We start from the raw sequence: 22,014 nt of genomic DNA on the forward strand, positions 1-22,014 counted from the left end.
TGGAGTCATGCAATGATGCATTTGGGGCAGCTGGTGGAAAAGATTCTTGAATCAATTTGATTTTCGTATTAAAGAAGATGGCCAGCTCCTTTACCCAAGATTCGGAGAACTTATGCTGGACTATGCTAGATTTGGGAGAGATAAACTCTTTGACAATGGTAAAAATTTCTTTACTGGAATTTGACGCAGACTCAATTCTATTTGCAAAATAGTTCTTTTTGGCCTCAAGAATGTCAGAGTGGTAAGATTTAATAGATAGTTTATAGGCAGACTTAGCTTCTTGGTCATATTGCTTCCGCCAGAGTCTTTCGGCTAACTTACAGTTACGCCGTGCCAGAGCAAGTGACTTAGAGCACCAAGGAGCCAAACTGCGCTTGACAGATGAAGAGGGGGTAGAAAGAGGAGCAAGATCATCAAGCCTTTCAACTAACCATTCCTGGAAAGTTTCAAGGTCCCTCTCCAGATGGCCGGATAGGATACAGGGATATTCGTGAAGCGCTTGAGCAAGATTCTCAGGGGTAATTTTATGCAAAGGTCTTCTGGGGTGCCTAAAGTGGTCTAAGTTAATATAAGATGTTTTACTTCTGCCCTGAATTAAAAAACTAATCAAAGAATGGTCAGACCAGAGAACAGGGGTGGGATGGGACATAATAAGGGGAAAGGTGGAGAACACTTGGTCAAGCGTGTGACCCTTATCATGAGTCGCACTTGAGATGTAAGGAGTTAGATCAAGAGGAACAGTGATGTCCTTGATTTTGACCGCTTCACTGTCCAACTCAACGTCCATATGGATGTTAAAGTCCCCTAACATTATGCAGTTTTCCACCTTCAAGCAAAGAGCAGTGATAGCAGATTGAAGGTCATCGAAGAAGGAACCCCGCAGACCCGGACGTCTGTAGACAAGAAGCCCAGAAAAAGATTGATGCGGGGAGAGTGCAATGGAAAAGGCGAGGGATTCGCAGCCAGAAATAGGCAGAGATGGAATAATTGTGCAGGCAAAAGATCTTAGAACTGCAAGTGCAACACCACCACCTTTACCCACTGTCCTATCCTGTCTGTAAACAATATAATCTGGCGGAAAGGCTGCCGCGATGTCAGGATTAGACGACTCGCAGAGCCATGTTTCTGTGAGCAAGAGACAGAGTGGATTCTCAGAGGTAAGTAGCTCAAAGAGGTCCAAAGCGTGCCTATGTAATGAACGGCTGTTAAGCAATAAGCACTTAAACTGTTTAGGAGGGAGTGGACGGGAACCCTCAGAAGCCCGGTATATGTTGGGATACCATCCACAACCTGGACAGCAGCATTTACCTTTGAATCGGCCAGGAAAGACATACCGACAGGTAGCGGTATTAAGGTTAAATGAGAGTAGATCCGCTGCAGAGTAAGTAAGCCTATGGCCAGAGCCTGCCGCCGCGCCGTCCGCTGCCGTGTCGCGGACGGGCACGACTCTGGCACGACTCTGGCACGACTCTGGCGCAGATCCGGCGCGCCCGCTGATCGCGTCCGCTGCGCGGAGTCATCCCTGCCCGTTTTTATGACGCTGCAAATCGCGTCAGGAAGCCCAACCCGACCCAAGATGGCCGCCAAAAACCGGTGCCCTGCCCTCGGCGTCAACACTCAGCCGAGAGCAGGTCCGGTGTAAGAGGGGAGGGGGTGAGAAGGGGACTGAAGCGCTCCTAAGCGCTGGGGGGTCACAGCACAATAATCACACCTTTTAAGCTCAGGTGGAACGAAGTGCAAAATGCAAGATGCAAAATTTAAAACCAGTTAAAAACAAAGAGGAAAGGCAAGAGACCTCCCGGCTTCCGCCTCAGGAGGGGGAAAATGCGTGCGGAGTCAGAATTGACTTAATGACTCGTGCGACCAGCTCCGTCACTATAGGACTGCCTTTAATTCTTGACAACAGTTTTCGCAGTTTCCCCCACAAAAGTACAGTTTCAGTATCTCTGTATTTCCCAGTCACTCAGAGCATCGCGCAAACAAAAAGATTCAGCCATGCAGCCGGCTTCTAAGAGTCCGTGCTGGAGAACAAATGCGCGCGGGTGATTTATGCTCGCGGTATGCAGCAGTTTCTGCACGCATTAGCCAAGCATGACCCCTCGCGCTGAAAGGACGGTGCAGCTCGAGCTCCGGCCCCCTCCCCTCCGCGCGCCTCCTCCCCCTGCATTCCCATTCAGCGAGTCCTCGGCAAACGTCAACTCTGACAGCACCGATGACTGCCTGGCTACTCACTGGCAGGAATGTCCCAATCCCCTATTACTTATCGGGCCGTCAAACGCGATGTCAGAATGCACGGCTTTCAGTCTCCCGTAAATCGAGCGCCGGGCTGCGGTCAGTCAGGAAAGAACCGTGAGCAATATTCAAAAGTGGAGCGTCCCACCAGCGTCCAGAGCGATTCACCACGTCCTGTGGGTCCCAGGTACAAGGACAAGTAGAGTGCTCACCCTGCGCTTGCCTTATCAGCAGGGGAGGCTCTTCACGCTCAGTGTCTCCCACAGCGAGACACCACCAGGGACACACAGCACCCCTCTCAAAAAATTGGCAAAGGGCTGGGCCCAGGCAGGCCAGCTCCCAGTGCCCTCCATCAGAGGGGAAGTCCTTCATGGCGGTTCCTGCTGGCACCCAGCAGTCCTCCAGCAAACACCAGTTCAGTAAGCCCGAAACATGGGGTCACAGCCCCAATATTTGTGTCTCAAGTCTTTGTTCTGCCCTTGCACAGGGCCTTGGACCTAGTCCAAACCAATTCAGGGGGGCACTTATCAAGTGCACAACAGTTCCCATTGTTAGTGTAGGCTCTGGCCCAGGCACACCACAGGGGGCGGAGCCAGCATTGTGGAAGGCAGGCAGAGTCCTATTCAGGTCCAGGTGCTACTCCTTCGACTACTCCAATTGCAGATCAGGCTCATTCAGCCGAGCGCTGACTCACCCATGCCCTCTGGAGCCACTGCACCTTCCCAGCCCCTGTCATCCAGAGCCAGATATCCAATACACAACAAGCAGGCACAAATACACATAGCACACAGAAATACCCACTTCTAAAAGTGGCATTTCTAAAATCGTCATAATAAATTTGTGAACACCATTATGCAGCATTTATCACCACTATTCCAAACATACCAAACATGATCACACTACCCCTCTCCTATCAGGAATTACCACTGAAACACGTACCAGGGAATCCCCAATGCATTCCTATGAGAGGACATACTCACAGTAGTGCGAAACCAAATAGGCTGTTTGTCACTACCAAGGCATGCCACACAGTTAAGGCATGCCTTACCTATTACCTACACTGCACCCTGCTCATAGGGCTAGCTAGGGCCTAACTTAGTGGTGACTGATATGTAGTAAAAGAGGAGTTACTGGGGTGGCAACCACTTTATGTGCCACTTCACAGCGGCAGTAAAACTGTGCGCACAGGCCCTGCAATGGCAGAGGCCTGAGACAGGTTTGAAAGGCTACTTTGCTGGGTGGCGCAAGCAGCGCTGCAAGCCCACCAATAGCATTTAATTTACTCGCCCTGGGCATATTAGATACCACTTTACAAGGGACTGATATGTAAATTAAATACGCCAAACAGGTGTAGACCAATCTTACCAAGTTTACCATAGAGAGTACATGCACTTTAACATGGACAGCAGTGATAAAGTGCCCCGAATCCTAAAACCACCAACACCAGGTCAGCTCAAATACCAGTGGGAAGGCAAAAAGTTCTGGGATGACCCTAACAAAGGGCCAAGTCCAACACTGGTATATACATATATGGCTGGAAAACAAGGGGAATTGCTTTCTCATACCGGCCATTAGAAGCCAGTAGCACTCCATTGTTTTCAACTGAGCTCCTAACATTCCAATGTTTTAATTAATGTTCAACTGATTACAGAGTCGGGTGTCTCTAGCTGATAGCTGCATGTAATTTTAAAAAAAAAGAAAATCTCATAAATTACAGATCTTTCCTCTTTTTATATGTCTTTTTACAGCTGTGCTCATTGCTAAATATTCAGCCGGACATCATGCTGGCAAAGGAAGGCTCTGGACTTTCATTTTGAGGGAAATTGCTGTAAATTAGTTTTGATGCAAGGACAAGGATGATGAACTCAGAAAGAAACATTGACAAGGTGCTTGACATTCCGATCTCATCTTAAGCGGGCCTGCTGCAGTGTTTTGTCGTTAATCCAAGCCACTGTGGACACCCCAAGAAGAAGCAGCAAGTAGGAGACACCTGGTGTTGAAACGTGCAGGTCGGAAGACTTTCTTTGAGATGTAGCTTCCCTGTATTTATGAACTGTCTAAAAGAAACCACCAGCAGCACTCCTTGTAGCGATGTGGAAGCAGCAGGAAATTACCTAAGAGGCCATAACCACGTTAAGAGATCCTTTCCAAGTGATATTTGGAATGAATTCTTCATGGAACTAATCGGGAATTAGTCTGTGCCTTACCCTGCTTTCAACATGTTTTCCTGAAAGGTATCCAGCAAACATAGCATGCGATTGAAGCTGTTTCTGAAGTATGTTTTTATTATGCTAAGGTTTTTTTTTTTTATATTTCTCACTGTGTGGTTTGTACATTTGGAATTAACTAATAAAATGTATTTTTTTATATAATAACTTGTTTGTTATATATACGGTTTCCATAATCTCACCCAGTACCGGTGCAGCTAGGACGGGAGCTATAGGCTCTTTAGCTGTTCTGCAACTGATTCTTACACCATCCTGTTTTTGATCATGATGGAATTCAACTTTATGAAATTCTGTTCTGTCCAAATGTAGGGAGGGAGGGAGGGAGGGGGAGGGGGAGAGGGAGGGAGAGCGAGAGAGAGATGCTTTCACTGAAAAAAAGCAAAGGTTAAGGTCACCTTATAATTAGGTGAAATGTTCAGTAACAATGTAACGTTTTAAACTAAAAAAAGAAAAACAATTCACCAGCTATAGTTATTTCAAGAATCTGTAACATCGACCCTTACAAAAGTATAACTCATGCCGCGTCATGCACAGCTTTTTCATCAATAATTTCTTTGCAAATATTGCAGTGATGTTACCGATGTGATGAGTTCTTTAGTTTTAAACAATGAATTTTATTTTGGAAGAAATGCAACCAAGTACAAACATTGAAATTTAATATTGAAATATGGAGTAACAATAAGTAAGTTAACCTCACATTTTAGAAAAGGGATACCGAATAAAAATCCGAATGATTGCATTTAGAAAAATGGGTTACAATAACTACAAAAAAGGAGGGAAAAAGAAAAAGAGGAAATGCAATAATAACAATATTTAATATACATTGTGAACACAGGACAACTTAATATATACTATAAGAAATAACATTATTTTAAGAAATAATATCTGTAAAAGAAATATTCACAACAAAGAAAGTACGGAAGTTGTGTAATTAAATACATAATCAAATAAATGAGTAACAGCAATAGGAACCAATCATGGCGGTTTGGAGACTTCTTCCAGTGATGGGTGATAGGTACATTTTTGTGCTGATGTATCCAAAAAGATAATCACCGGAGACCATTTGTGTTCTCTTTTTAGTAATAAGGATGTAGGAGAGACACATGCACGATCAAGTCGATGGTTACAGCAAACACTATCCCACCAAACCTGAACGGAAAGCTGTAAGAATTGTTTGCAGTTTTTTGTTATTTGTTGCAAGGCAATAGCGAGTAATAGATCCACAACACTTATGTTAAAGGAAGTAGATTGCCAATGATCAAATAATATGCCTAGAAAAATTTCTTTAGGGGAAAAGGGGTAATGAGTTTGGAAAATAGCATTAATTTGAGACCAAACCTTTAATACATATTGGTGTGTGGGAGTACAAGAAACGACCATGTGGTATAAATCAGCATGAGAAGTATTACAGGACCAGCAATTTGAGTAAAGAGTAGAGTTGAATTTATGTAGGGACATTGGAGTGAACAAAAGTCCGTTATATATAAAGAAAAGTGTTTGAGTTGTGCTGGCTGATCTTGAAGTATTACGGAGTTTTAACCATAGTTTATCCCAAAGGGTAGTAGACCATGAACTGAGGAAATCACGTTCCCATTGAAGTTCTGTATTAGTTTTAGTTCTGATCTCAGGAGGTGTAAAATTGAAGAGGCGCTAGGTTGCTCACTCAACATGGGTAAAATATTACATTGGAATATTAAAAAAGGTGAAGTAGAAGATAACAATGAAAGAGAGGAAGATGTATTTTGGATCAATAGTTTAAATTTAGTAGAAAACGATTTAGGTATGTTATAAAGTGTTTCTGCTTCAGAAAAAGTAAGGAAAGAATCATTAGAGTAAAGCTGATAGATCCAAAGTAGACCTTTGTCGCGCCATGTCTTCCAAAAGATGGGTTTGTTTTTAATTTTAAGAAAACGGTTGTGCCAAATAGAAGAATTAAGAAATTGGTCTTTACTGGAAAGGAGTGAAATTAAAAAGGAATGGAGTTATGTATAGGTGAAGATAAGAAATGTGTCTTATGAGTGAAAGAAAGAGATTCATTGAGAGAGAAAGGGGTTAAAAAAAAGTTCGAGATCTTTCCATAGTGGGAAGGAGTTGGATGTAGAAGGATTTAAGGATTTAGAAAGTTTTTTAGAAGAAAAGCTTTGTGGTAGAGATGAAAGTCAGGGACATTAACTCCACCCTGTGATTTAGGACATTTAAGCATAACTAGAGATAAATGTGATATTTTTCTTATTCCATAAAAAGACCGATTCAAATGGATTTAATTTTTTTAGTATGCAGGGAAGTTAAGAGGAATAGCCGAAATCATATAGAAAATGATAGGAGCAATCATCATTTTAATAGTATCTAGCCTGTCCCCCCATGACAAATATAAATGATGCCATTTAGAGATAGATGTAGACAATGTAGATAGAACGTAAGTCATGTTTAGGGAAAGTGTTTGCTTGATAGAAGGGGCAAACCAAAGACCCAGATATTTAATTTTTTGGGAATTCCATGAGAAATTAGTAGAGAGAAAATCATCTTGTTTAAAACATAAAATATTAAGCGGGAGAACCTCACATTTATCATGATTCAATTTATAACCAGAAATTAAAGAGAATGCATTGACTTCTGCAGAGAAAGCTGGAATAGATTGTTCTGGCTTAGAAAGATATAACGGAATATCATCTGCATAGACACTCATTTTAACATGAAGTTTGTCATGTTGGAAGCCGTATATGTTGGAGTTTTGTTTTATTTTTGCAAGAAAGGGTTCAAACGCAAGGATAAAGCGAAGTGGAGAAAGAAGACCTCCTTGATGGACACTTCTCTACAGCGTGAAGGAACTAGAAAGGGAACCATTGGCAAAAATAGAGGCTTGGGGGAGCTATATAGTACAGAAATATAATAAATACATTTTGGTCAAAAGCCAAACCAAGATAATGTATGGAAAATAAACGACCAACCCATGGTCAAAGGCTTTTTCTGCATCTAGAGAAATAGCTGCAAGCGAATGAGGGTATTTGTTAGATTTGTGTAATATATTGATGAAAGTCCTAGTATTTTCTGAGATATTTCGACCCTTAATAAAGCCAGATTGTTCTTTACAGATATTGGATTGTAGAAGAGGTTCAAGACGTGGTTCAAGACGAAGAGCAAGAATTTTGGCAAATAATTTATAATCTGAATTAACTAGTGATATTGGTCTATAGTTTTTACATAAGTGGGGGTCTCTTCCCTCTTTAGGAATTAGGCAAATAAGAGCGTCTTGAAAAGTACCACTGGAGGCGTTGGAAGAAATGAAGTATGAGAATAAAGAAAGAGGAAAGGGAAGTAGAGATTTAGAGAAGTTTTCGTGCTTGGGTAATATCCTTTATAGTGATGTCTTGTTCTAGTGGTGAAAAATCAATGTCTGAAGGAAATTGTTTTTGTATTGATGCAAGATAATTTTGTATGGCAATAGAATCTGGGACGTGTTCAGGTGTATAAAGGGAGGAATAATATTTTTTGAATTCATCCCAAATTTCCAAATTTTTACAGGGCAAGAGGTGGAGTTTAATACATATTCAATATTAGTGTGGTCTTTTTTTAATTTTAAGAAATGAAGCGAGGAGTTTGCCTGCTTTATTTTGGCCACCATAGTAACGAACACTGCCTCGAAGAAGCTAGGCGGAAGCATTTTCCATAGATAACTTATTATATTTAAATTTTTCCTTAATTAGAATATTTAAGTCTGATACAGAGTTAGTTGTAGTGTAAAGTGCTTCTAGCAATTTGATAGTCGTCAGAATTTTGATGTGTCTTTTTGCCAACATAAGAAATTATAAAGTCCCTAGCTGAAGCTTTAAAAGTATTCCAAACAGCAGAGAAGGATGAGACGGAAGATATATTGCGAGAGAAGAAATCCGAAATGAAGTCTTCAAAAGGGAAGGACAAAAGTTTCATCTGCTAACAAGGAAGTATTAAAGAGCCATCTTCTACTATTGGTATTAATCAGGAGTAGTTCCAAGTCTAAAATTACATGAGCGTGGTCCGAAATCAATATCCGCTTGTATTATAGATTCCGTTAATGCTTTAGAAACAAATAAATAATCTATAAGTGATTGTGAGAGATGAGTGGGGGAGAAAAAGGTGTATTCACGGAGTTATGGATGGCAAAATCTCCAAGAATCAACAAGGGATCTATGGGGAATAAGGTTTGTGAAGTATTGATGAATTGAAGAGGGAACAAAAGGAGTTCTTGATGTACGATCAATATAAGGATCAATAATTAAATTACAGTCCCCACCAAAAATAAGATACGGTGTAGATATAGACATCAGAAGGGTAGAAATATGAGGCCATAAGTTATTATCCAGCTTAGTAGGGGCATGTACATTAAACAAAGTAATAGGTATACCATCTACTTTAAGGTGGACAATTAACCATCAGCCTTCATCATCTGTGTCCTGGGAAAGAAATGTGATATTGAGTATTTTATGGCAAAGAATTACAGTCCCATTTCTTTTACTAGTACCTGGAGAAGAAAAATTATTTCCCACCCATTGTCGTTTGAGGTTAAGAACTGCTGAAGCAATTAAGTAGGATTCTTGCAGAAATACAATATCTGATTTTAGACCAGATAAATGGCAAAGGACCCTTTGCCTTTTAATAGGCGTACCCACACCTTTAATATTCCAGGAAATAACATGTAACGTCATTAATCAACTATATATTGTGGAAATAAAAATTGTACAATATTACAATAATGTTAGAATATTTTAAACACAGAATTTGCAACATTAGAAAAAGTGAATAACAGGTTCTCCAAAAGGAAGGAAATAGAATGTTAAAAGAGGAATATTAAAATAGAAAAGATAAAAAGAAGAGGTAAAGGGAGAAAGAAAGGAGGAAAAGAGGGGACAAAAGAAAAAGATGAAGAGACAAAAAAGACATTAAAACATACCAAAGACTAAAACATTGATGGAGGGTGTTGAAGCTACAAAAGGAAGACGGACGACCAGCCACGAAACCCCCAAAAAGACCACGAGGAAGGTATCAATTCAAATAACGTACTACACAATAATGGGTAGATCAGGGGAATGGCACCTAATGGGAGAGAACAAAAGGAAAGGTAAGTAACTAGTCAATACCAAACATAACATGAAACCCTTAAAACATTATAAAATAGTAAGGGAGAAAAAAGAAAAAAATAATCAAGCATAAGATGATCCAGCAAAGTCCATGGAATCTTCTCGACAACTATCAAGGAAGTGCTGAAGCAAAGCTGGATCTTCGTACGTTGTTGTTCTGTTTTTATAAGTCACTTTGAAGAGGCACGGATGAAGGAGACCAAATCTGGCATTCAAATTACGTTAAGATGGACGCATGGCTAAGAAACTTTTCAGTTTATCTGCTGTGGTGACTTTCGCATAATCTTACAAAAAGAACAACTGGGAACCCTACCATGATATGCGTCGTTTGGTTTTGACTGCTTGCAGAACTTTCAACAGACCAGTGTATTTCAGAAAGTACAATATTGCACCTCTCGGGTTACAATGGGTAAAACCATTTTGAGGGAGGCGACCAAGACAGTGTGCCCTTTGGATATTTAATGTTGGATATTCTGGAAATTCGAGAATCTGAGGTAAAAAGGATTGAAAAAAAGAGATGGGATCGGATCCTTCCAATCCTTCAGCCAAACCGTAAATGCGTAGATTATTGCTTCTTCGGTTTTCAAGGTTTTCTACTTGTTTCTGCAGTTGTAAGATTTCAGTTTTCTTGGGATGAATTTGTTGAGAGGAAATCTGTAACGATTCCATCTGATGTTCCATTGAATTCATCTTATCCTTATCCTCTTGGCCTTGTAGACAAATGTTTGTCTCCTCCATATAAGGTTTAAGTTATCGAATCTCATCTAGAAGCAGTTCTAAGGAGACTGGCCGTGGAGATATAGATGGTGAAGAAGGATCCTTTTTAATTCTCTTGGTGGATGATAAAGCAGAAGATGAAGGTGTTTTAGGGACATTTTTCCCATTTGGTGAGGAAGAATGTGGAGAAGTAGCAAATGAGGGTGAAGTAGTAGTAGCAGGTATGTAATGGGAAGATGCGACTTGGTCTGATTCCTCATGTCGTCCTGAAGTACTGAAAAAGGTTTTGAAGTATGAATTGCAGACGGTTTAGGACGTCAAGCTGGAATAGAAGTGGATGTTGCGCCTCTACCGGATTTAATTCTCCCCATAGACATATAGGTCACAATAAAAACGATGTAAATATGGGCAAATTTCAATAATAATGCCACAGAGAGAGCGAAGTGTGTAACTATGTCATAATAAGAGGCGCAGATTTGAATAAAGTAAATTGTTGCTGTCTTCTAAAACAGTATTGAAGAGTGATGAATATTATTAAAGTTGCAGAAAAAAATATCTGTTTCACGTAGTTATATTAATGGTGAGACTTGCAGAATAGTTCCAGAAAAGGTCTTATGCAAAGCATATGAAGCATAAATCAATGATAAAAAAATTATTTTGGCCGCTTCAAGAAAAGGGAAAAAAACATTTTTAGGATCATTGGTAGTAAAAATGAAGAGGTAATTCCCTGAAAGGAATGATCTAAAATGACAACACGACTTTTAAGAAAGGAGCCATAGCAGAGCTGTTAGCCCGCCTAATGCCTCAGTCACGCAAAATGGAGGCTTCAACTCCAGTCACGGAGACGCGCCACACATGCTGGACGAAATGGAGCGTGGTTTCCTGCTTACTGCAGCTGAAAAGGGCACCGTAGGAATCCTGAACTGCTCATATATACAGTCCGTGAGCAGTGGTGAGTAACAGAGCGCTGCCACTGCCCGTTATCGAAGAAGTCCTCGGATCTTCGCTCGGAGCAGCGTTAGCCAGCCGCCATCTCACTCAGCGTCAAACCACACCCCCCTATGTAATGAGTTCTTAATTCACTCATTAGTAGGAATGCATATTGCGGTCCTTATTGTATGAGAAGTGTGTAGCAGATAAGTACTGAGATGATTACAATGTTATTTATTATAATTTTTGAATGTTACGATCTCGCAAGACTCTCACGGACTCATGAAAAGTAGAAAGAAGAAGGTGATCTTTGCATACACCATAGTATACACTCTTGCTACTGTAGGAAGAAGTATTACTAGAGATAGTGTTTATCAGAGTCTACTGATAACTCCTGTCAGCTTGGTAAGAGTTGTGAGTAGAGTACAGTCTCTTCCCACACCATCCTATACACACCTATTATCAGAAGAGGGGTGTTAGCACTTACTAATACACACACCCATTATCTCAGCGCGAGGTGTCAGCAGGGAGTACAGCCACTCTCAACACAACCTACTATGCTCAACTGTTATCTGAGAGGAAAGTGTTAAAGGAGAGGCCAGTCCCTCCCCACACACTTCTATCTACACCCATCATCTGCGAGAGAGAGAGATCTGAAAGGAGAGGATATTTCCTCCCGCACACTACTATGCACACCAGTCATCTGAAAGAGAGGTCTCAGCGGAGAGGCAGTCTCTCTCCATGCACCCCACCACGCACACCTGTCATCTGAAAGAGAGGTCTCAGCGGAGAGGCAGTCTCTCTCCATACACCCTACTACGCACACCTGTCATCTGAAAGAGAGGTCTCAGTGGAGAGGCAGTCTCTCTCCATGCACCCCACCACGCACACCTGCCATTTGAGAGAGGGGTGCGAAAGAAGAGGCTATTTCTCTCTCCACACCCTACCCCACACATCCGTCACCTGAGAGAGAGATAGAGGTCTGACAGGAGAGGGCAGTCTCTCCCAGTGCACTACTACGCACGCCTGTCATCTGAGAGAGTTGTGAAAGTAGAGGCCAGTCCCTCCCAGACACCCTTCTATACACAGCCATCATCTAAGACCGAGGTCTCACTGGAGAGACTACTCTCCACACACCCAACTACGCACACCCGTCATCTGAGAGACAGGTCTGACAGGAGAGGCAGGCATTCAAATCTAATACATGAGCAAACGTAAAATAATAAAATATGACAAATAAGCAAAGTGGATGTTTGGCACCTATCAGTGCTGGGGATGGTGTAAAAACTGACACTAGTATGAATGGAAAAAGTAAAAGGAAAGCAGCGGCATCTCCTCTGTTATGGCGAAGGGGCGTCGCCCCGTCTGCTGCGAGTGCAGCAGGCACATACAATAATGAATACCTTTTTATTATAATGTGTCCCAGTCTCGTGCTGTTACAGCACGAGGCGCGACTGAATAGTGCAATTGAACTATGACTTCAGCCCCTGCCAGTGTACATGTCAGATTGGCCGACTGTCTAGAGCCGGCCAATCTGACACGCGCACTTCAGAGCTAGCAATCCCAGGGCTGAGGAACAGCTGGGGGATTGCAGCCGCAGGCCCTCAGCCTCGAAATGAGCGCTAGGTTAGCCTGCTCCAACCAATCATGTAGCGATTTTGAGGTTTAGTTTTGTAAAGGGAGGAAGTCCTACCCTTTCCACCCGAGTCAGTGCCGAGGAGAGCGGCAGGACGAAGGAGACCGCATCCAGAACTTGAGTGCAGCAAGCCACCAAGTCCAACATATATGCAGAGTGTTTGGGGCATCGCGTCTCACCATATTGTAAGGTTGCCGGTCGCCGCTGAAAGAAAGCACTAACTGTGAATGTCTTCAATGCAAGAACAGTTATCAGATTGATGAAACGCTGCATTCTTGAACTTTTGGCAGCTCAGCTCGCAGGCCCACAGTGAAAAATAGAGACCAGCACAACTGGAAAACCAAGAAATCCTGCTGAAGATTCAAGTCCTTCTAATTCTAATCAGGAATTCAGTGAAGCAAAATATCAAAATCCCTAGCCTACAGGGCAACCATTCCTGCAGAGACTGGAAGGGCATTTTGCGAGGCTACAATTTTCTAATTGACCAGTTGAAACAGTAACAAGTTTCACCTGTCCCGTTCCCAGCCAAAAGCAGCCGGATCACCTGCTTGTTTTTTTTATGGGAAAAAGATAGAATTAATTGATCCCAAGTTTATTTTTATGTATTTTCTGTTACCAAAGAATCCAGATTCTCTGTTACTGGTGCTGTCTTTGCGACATCTAAGGCATGGAGTCGCAAGAGCAGTGCCAGGGGTAATAAGGGGCACGCCAGCCCTTGAATGACGACCATGGGCTGGGCTTTAAGTGGGCCGGGTCTCACCGGATCTGAGCACCGGCAGTTTTCTAAAGGGGGCCTCGAAACGGGTCTCTCTCGGGCTCTGTTTTGTGCCCTGAAACAGGCGTTCCGTTTTTTCTCGGACTGCAGTGACGGCAGGCACATCGATGTGCGCTGCTCACTTCTCACTAGTGGAGAAGTTACAGCATGACGTCATACCTGGTGAGCCTTGAAGGAGAAGGGAAATCCTTTAAAGAGCGCCATGCTCTTTCCTGATTTCTCTTCTCTTTTTGAAACTCAGGAGCAGCAACACTGTTGTGGTGTCACCAGGGCTGAAAGTGGAAGCTTTTTCAATATATTCAAGCCATAGTTGCTGCTTATTTATCTTATGTATCTCACAACCATTGACAAAGCCAATAGTCCTGATTTGTTGTAGGCATGATATTACTTGTTGTATCATAAATCTGGATGCTATGACAGAAACAGCAAAATACAAGTCGGGCAGAACACTATGCTATGCACAGATTGTAGTTTACGTGATTTTAAACCACGCCCTTAATTACATTGGCCGTGCCCCTTTAAGAGACCCCCCTAGATTTTTCATCCTACTTAAAGCCCTGACCATGGGGGGTGTGAAACGAGGAACACATCGGAAGATAGGCCAAGTGGCCGATAGCTCTGAGACTCCTGATCAATAATATCGATATTCGACCTCTCACTCATGGATAGAAGTGTCCCAAGCTCAGAAAGTTATCTTTAAGACTAACACCCTTCTCAAGGGCTGAGAAATGTGACCACATCACCCTTCCACTAAAGAGCGTCGTTACAATCCCCTCCAGCCTCACAACACATTCAAGACAAGTTGCATCAAAAATAAGAAAAAAAACACGGCAGCATTCTTGGCTGAGACAACCCATCAGGGGTGGGCAATGCCACACAATCGTGCCAAGACATCACTAGACTGGAAACGAAGAATGTCAGGGAAAAATTAGTGGAAGGCAAGCCTACTCAGCCCCCACACCTAGAACCTCATCAGAACTGCACCCATCCTCCTGCAATTATGAAAGAAACTGAAGGCATCTCTCTTCCGAGAATATTGCTCTCCTGTTCAGTAGCCCCGTCTCTTTGTCCATTCTTATTAACTTTCCAGGGGCTCTCGCCCATCTATCTGTACAGCGTTCTGTTGACCCCAAATGAGTAGACGCCATCCCTACATTCATACATAGACATGAAACAACTTGCTCCCTGTGTATCCATATCACCACGATTTTTAGCTGGCGAAGGTGTGACTTACTCATTGGCCCGATGTCATGAATTTCTGGAGCAAAGTCACACTTGCTCATGGACCCAAACATTTGTGAATCGAACCGTGAAATTCTTGTACCAGGGCCAACTGTCACATATTAAAATTGGTGGTGATATTGAGATCATGTGGGCTGATAGTGAAATTATTTTATATTGTTGACAGCTAGGTATGGTAATAAAAAAAAAAAAAGAACCAAGTATAAATAATTAGTTTGATACAAGTTTGAAATCCCCGAAGTTGCTCCATCCCTCACTCATACAAAGAGAACACGGGGCGGCCCGCTGTGCAGGTAAGAGCGGTGGGCCGGGTTGGGTGGGGTATTCGACAGAGGAGCACGAGGGCAAATTTGATAAATAATTAGTTTTCCCTTAGAAAGCACTCTCCTTTTTCGTATGTTACCCAACTGGAGCCGAGTAAAGAGAGCACGGACCACAGGATTCTTGTTCAATATCCGTTTGATTTATTCACCGACAAACGGCAGCGCGTTTCATCCCTCCTGGGGGACTTGATCACATGAATATATATATATTACCTACTGGCAGTCGCCAGTAGGTAGTTCTAGTTAGGACCTATTTTCCATAGGAAATCCGCAACATTCTATTTGGAATAACGTTGGCGCCGATTGACGAATCTTCGCAAAATTTTCCATACTTTTGGCCAGCTCCGGTCCGCTCCCATCCTGAAAATTTCACGGCGATTCGTCAAGCGGGGGCCGAGAAAAAAGGGGGGTCCTAAAACGCGTTTTTCCCATAGGACCTGTTGACGCAGCTACAGCCCGAACTGCTGAACGGAATTACACCAAATTTGTCAAAGAGGAAGTCCTCAGTTCATACTCGTGCCTTTTGCTTAAATTGTATAAATCCGTTCAGTAGTTCCTGAGAAAATGAGAGTTAAAAAGATAGATATATCTGGGCGGAGCCTAACCACACATCTCATCGTGAGATCTGATTGGCTGTCAGTACTTCATCCAAGAAGTGTTGGCAGCCATCTTGGGACCAATAAACATGATGGCACCTCATTAAAAAGCATTGCAGTTAATAGAAGGTTTTAAGACTTTAGTTACATTATAAATCATTTGTTGATGGTACCATACTCATTTTAGGAATTGTGGTGTGTTCTAAGGTGATTTTACCATGTGAAAAAGCCTTCTGCTGTGATATCATGAATCATGTTTGAGAGAAAACTATTTTCTCATGCTTTTCCTACAGATTTTTGGAAGGTGATCTATAAGCTAAACTGAGAGCATATTTTCTGTAAATTCACATTATCTTTCTCAGTCATGTGAGAATGAAGTCTGACATTCTCAGTAAAACATGTACATCCAACAAGGGCAGAGACTGTCAGTTGATTCCTTTGAGTTCTACTGCAGCTTCCCAGAGTGTTCCAAGGAACAACTAGAGCGCTAACAGTCCTACTTATGACAAACATATTGCACACCTGAAGCCATCTTCATTGGAATAAAGTGGTAACTGTTAAAACATTTAATTTAAAAGGAACAAAATGAGGGGGTTCATTTTGCCATAGAAAGTATGATTAGTGCTGCAGAACGAAAAATTAGGGCACATTTTGAGTGACTTCTCAAATCCTCTTCTATTTCATAAAAAAATTCTGACATGCAGACTGAAACATGCACTTTGAATACCAGCAGCAGACTTCCCTGGTGAGCAGTAGCCTTACTACAGTGATCTAATGAGCAACTAGAGTGCTAACATTCAGAATTTATGGCAAATGTGTGACACATCTGAATGCCTTCTTGATGGAACCAAAGTAAAAAACAAAGTTTTTCCTACTGAGGAGACTGCAGTAAATTAGGAAATTCGGAAACTTCATAACAAATAAATCTCCCAAGATGGCCACCAGAGACAAAAGAGCCCAAATGTAGCCCAAATATCACCCAGATGTAGCCCAAGTATAGCCCAATGACAGAATGTCCCAGAGTGTTCTAACTAACAACTAGAGCTCTAACAGTCTTACTTATGACAAAAGTATGGCACACCTCAAGCCATCTTTATTGGAATAAAGTGGTAACACTTAAAACATTTAATTTACAAAGGAACAAAATGAGGGGGTTCATTTTGCCATAGAAATTATGATTAGTGCTGCAGAAAGAAAAATTAGGGCACATTTTGACTTCTCAAATCCTCTTCTATTTCATTAAAAAATTCTGATTTGTGGACTGAAACATGCACTTTTAATACCAGCAGCAGACTTCCGTGGTGAGCAGTAGCTTTACTACAGCGATCTAATGAGCAACTAGAGTACTAACATTCAGAATGTATGGCAAATGTGTGACATATCTGAATACCTGCTTGATGGAATCAAAGTAAAAAAATGAAAACATTTCCTACTGAGGAGACTGAGGTAAATGAGGAAATTAGGAAACTTCATAACAAATAAATCTCCCAAGATAGCCACCAGAGACAAAAGAGCCCAAATGCAGCACAAATATCACCCAGATGTAGCCCAATGACAGAATTGTGCAAAACACTTATTTTTTGTGTATTTGCAATTTGATATAATGCAGACTTGTCAGGGAGTGCTTTACATGAGCATTGGTTACATCACACAAGATCAAATTCCTTTTGGTTGTAGACATGGGGAGATTAAGTGATTTGACCAGAATCACAGAATATTGAGCTGAAGCAGAAACTCCAACCTAGTTCCCCAGTTGCAAAGTCTGCAGCTCTGGAAGTAACACCACATCCTCTCCCCTAGGTGCAACATTTAATCAAGTGGTCAACTGGATAAAAAACATAAAGATTACAAATAATTGAAAAGTTCTTTGTCGCTATTTGAAAACTCAGAAAATATGTCCTCATTTTAGTTTTTTAGAGCACTAACCATAAATTTGATCCAAATAAGACCCTCTCATATATGTAATTTCTAAAGGAAATGCTCTAGGTATTACAGTTTTGATTACATCAAGATGACGTCAGGCGTTCCACACTTTTGTAATAAATAGAGAATGTCAGCAATCTAGTTGTTCATTAGGATACTGTTGAGAGGCAGAGGCCAGGGGCACGGACTCTGAAAATTGAAGGCAGGTAGGAGAGTGCAGAGGCAACTATTTGACCACACTGGGCAGGCAGGAAGGGCAGTGGCAGCACAACAGACTATGGAGGGCAGTGGAAAGGGGGGCAGGGGCAACAAACCAACAATACAGGACTGGCAAGAGAGGCTGTGGCAATATAATAGACCATTGTGGGCAGAAGGAAGAAGCAGTGGTAGTACAACCATACATGCCAACAGACCCGTTTCAGCCAGGAAACGTCCAATGTTTTTAAGCTCAAATGGCCTTTATTTGATCTGTCTCTTGTCTACAATCTCCTCTTTTTCAATGTAACTCAAAGGGAAAAATCAATACCCCATTTTTTTTCCAAAATCTCCCTCTTACCAAGTTCAACATGTTCGCAAGTATGGTACATTGGATCATGGTTGGCAGGAGGAATTGAGGTAGGGATATGGACTCGGATAACAGAGGACAGGAGGGACATGCAGAGGTGCACCAAACTGACCCTACAGGGCAGGCATCAGGGTTTGCAGCAGCACAATACACCACACAGGGCATGTGGGGCGGGAGTGCAGCACAACAATCCATAGAAAGCAATAGGGAGGGGACAGGACCATGCACATGGACAACAGAGAACCGAGGGGAAAGAGGCAATGGTAGCTAGCTGACCATAATGGACAGACAGGAGAGAAAGCTGCAGCATAACAGATCATAAAGGGCAGGAGGGACGGATCAGGGGCATTACAATGGAACATACAAGCCAGGAGGGAGGGAATAGGGGTCTGCACATGGAAACAGAGGGCTGGGGGCAAGGGGGAAGGGCAGGAGCAGCACGATGACCATGGAGGTCAGGCAGGATGGGCACTAGAAACAAAACACACCATGGAGAGCAACAATGAGACTATGATGGCATACACACAGACCATGGTGGGAGTGGGTCAGGGGCAGCTAGCTGACCACACAGGAAAGGTGGGAGGGGCCATGGCAGCACAGAAGACCATGCATGGCAAGCGAGAGGCTTAGTGGCAGCACAATGGCTATGATGGGCAAGGAGGAGGGTGCAGGGGCATGCACAAAGGACCATGGAGGATAGAAGGGAGGGTCAGGACCTGGGCACAGACGAGAGTTCAGGGGGAAGGGGCCTCACAACAGACCGCGCGGGGCGGGCAGGCAGGAGTAGCAGTTGCAGCACAACAGACCAGGGAGGGCAGAAGGGTGTGGCAGTAAAATGGACCATGGAGGACAGGAGGAAGGGGATAGGGGCGTGGCATGTGGACAGGCAGGGTGGAGGTGGCAGGGACAGGTTACAGTCATCTGACAATGCTAGGCAGGTGGTAGGGGAGTGGTAGCTCAACAGAACACTCAGAGTTGATAGGAGTGGCAGGTCCATGGAACATGGTGGGCAAAAAGGATGGAGAAGGGGCATGCACAAAGACATTGGAGGGCAGGGGGAAGGAGAATAGGGGCAGCAAGCTAAGCACAGAGGCTAAGCAGGAGGTCAATGATGGGCCATAGAATTGGGCAATGGAGAGCAGGAGGAGTGGACTGGTACATCATGCTAAATGGAGGGCAGTGGCAGCACATCAGACCATGCATGGCAGGAGGGAGGAGGCTAGTCCATGGATTCAGACAACAGAGGATAGGGAGGAGGTGGATGGGGCAGCAAGCTAACTGTTCAGAGAAGGTGGGTATTAGGAACTTTATTGTTTTTAAAATGTGTGTCTGGGCAAACTACTTAAAATATGAACAAGTATGCAGCATCATCTCACTTTTATTCAGGAAGAAGAGGACGTTTGTGACTGTGACTCCGGGCTCACTTGGCAGAAGCACCCCCTGACCCTCCAACCCCATCGCAAAATGTAATGCCCGTGAAAAGGGTAGGTGGACACAGTGTTATATAGAACATAGTCCTGAGAGCACGATTGAAAATGAAAACTAGATATAGTTTATGGTATAAACTATGCACCAAAAAGTGTGATATAAAATGAACCGGGCATGAAATATAATATGCAATACATTGTGCGCAATGACAGATTCATTGGAGAGCGCGAGATAGCACAGGCACTAGCGCGTGCTATGCGATATGCGCCTTGGAGTGTAATATGCACAGGGCAGTGTTGTGTAACCTAACTAGTCTCTAAAGTTGTAATATAAAATATGTGCTGGGGAGTGTAACGTTGCTTATGCACTGTGACAAAGATATGGATCCCAGATTGTAAGATGTATGGCATATCGCTGTGCGTTATAACATAGGCATCGAGGCAGGCACGTTAGATGGGGCTTTATAACCCGTGCGAAGGCAAGTGTGGCATGACATATTCACTGGGTGGTGTTACAGTGCACATGAGCTAGAGAGTGTCATAGCATACGCACTAGCTGGTGGAATACAACACAGAGGTGTGTGGCACTCGGCGGGCACTGGTGGGTGTAACACAGCATTGGGCTCAGCCAGGAGCACGCTGTGACTCTCAAGTGAGGTTCGTCTCCTTTCCAGAGTGTAAAATAAAAAGTATTACACATCCGGCGGTGGATGTGTGTTTTATTAACCGTGAGTGGGGTTTCTTGCATAGTTTGGCCGAATTTTTGTCGAATCCCCTTTGAATGGCTTGGTGTGCGTGTTTATTATATGTGCCCGTCAATAGCTACCCATGTTTGTATAAATAAACGACAAGGGTGTCTACTTGGAGAGTACCCACCGGCGGGGGTGCTGGGATTAGGCACGGTAGGGCGTCAGACACGTCAGAGCTTCACTAGCGGTGTAAATACATTCCACGTGGATTCATTGTATGCATAGTCGCCTTTTAATGAATATCACGCAAATCGTCATGGTGATAGGTACATACGGTTTGTCCAGCATGTCCTAGGTGTTTCTATAAATATATATTTTTAAAAAATAATAAAAAACAAAGGCCGGCCCGGGGGATGGGGTCCCCGGGGCCATAAGTGGCCTGAGGAGGGAGGCAACGCAGCCCCCCTTCTAGAGAATAAAAAAAAAAGGCCATGACCCGGGGGTTGGGGGCCCTCCCAAGGTTAAGGCCTTGGGAGTGCCGAATTTATTTTTTTCAACAAAAAAAATTAGGGTGCCGGCCCTGGGGGATGGGGTCCCCAGGCCCAATCAATTAGAAAAAGAAGGGGGGCCACACAGCCCTCCTTCTTAAAAAAATAAAATAAATAAAAGACCGGCATCGCGCCGGAGGCCACGCCCCCTACTTGCAGGACTCTGCAAACGCACCCCCTGGCCAGTTGTAAGTTGGGGAATTAATTCCCCTTCAATACTGAGGGTCCCTGAGGGCCAACTAGCCAAACAGGTATCTCCAGTATGCGCCAGGGAGCTGCGTTGCAGACAGGTGTCCTGAGGCCATGCCCCTTTTTACACCTCTATGCAACGTAGCTCTGTGGCGCTTACTGGAGGTACCTAGTGGGCTAGCTTTACCCTAGGGACCCTTGGGATTCAAGGGGACTTAATCTCTCAACTTAGAACGGCCACAGGCTGCTTATACACAGTGGTGAAGGGAGGGGACGGGACCTGAGGTGACGTGTGCAAACACGCCCTGTGGCACGTTTTAAGTTGGGCAATAATTCCCTTTCAATCCTGAGGGACCCTGGGGGCCAACTAGCCCACCAGGTGCTTTCAGTAAGCGCCACTGCTCTGCGTTGCAGAGAGGTGGTGCAGGCCGTGCCCCTTTTTACACCTCTCTGCAATGGTGCTTACTGGGCGTACCTAGTGGGCTAGTTTGACCCTAGGGACCGTTAGGATTCAAGGGGACTTAATCTCCCAACTTAAAAAACGGCCACAGGGCGTGTTTAAACAGTGGGGAAGCGAGGGGACGGGGCCTGAGGTGACGTGTGCACACATGCCCTATGGTGCGTTTTAAGTTGAGGAATCCCCTTCAATCCTGAGGGCCAGTAAGCGCCACTGAGCTGCGTTGCAGAGAGGTGGTCCAGGCCGTGCCACTTTTTACACCTCTCTGCAACGCAGCTCTGTGGCGCTTACTGGAGGTACCTAGTGGGCTAGTTGGGCCCTAGGGACCCTCCGGATTCAAGGGGACTTAATCTCCCAACTTAAAACGGCCACAGGGCATGTTTACACAGTGGGGAAGGGAGGGGACGGGGCCTGAGGTGACGT

At 43.6% G+C, this 22,014-nt stretch overlaps 1 protein-coding gene across 4 annotated transcripts in view; it reads left to right on the top strand.

Annotated features, from left to right (window-relative positions):
- LTO1 (LTO1 maturation factor of ABCE1) overlaps positions 1–22,014 on the top strand; it is a 202,814-nt gene that overhangs the window by 61,295 nt on the left and 119,505 nt on the right. For 2 of the 4 annotated variants that reach the window (XM_085643574.1, XM_085643573.1), the window contains one exon: positions 3,981–4,607. The exons of the other annotated variants lie outside the window; for them this stretch is intronic. In XM_085643574.1, the coding sequence (XP_085499700.1) occupies positions 3,981–3,996 (16 nt within the window). In that variant the 3' untranslated portion in view covers positions 3,997–4,607. Of the gene's footprint in view, positions 1–3,980; positions 4,608–22,014 lie in introns of those variants that run through there. 4 annotated transcript variants of the gene reach the window in all.

The sequence above is a fragment of the Triturus cristatus genome, chromosome 3_1 (assembly GCF_964204655.1).
Source record: "Triturus cristatus chromosome 3_1, aTriCri1.1, whole genome shotgun sequence".
NCBI lineage: Eukaryota > Metazoa > Chordata > Amphibia > Caudata > Salamandridae > Triturus > Triturus cristatus.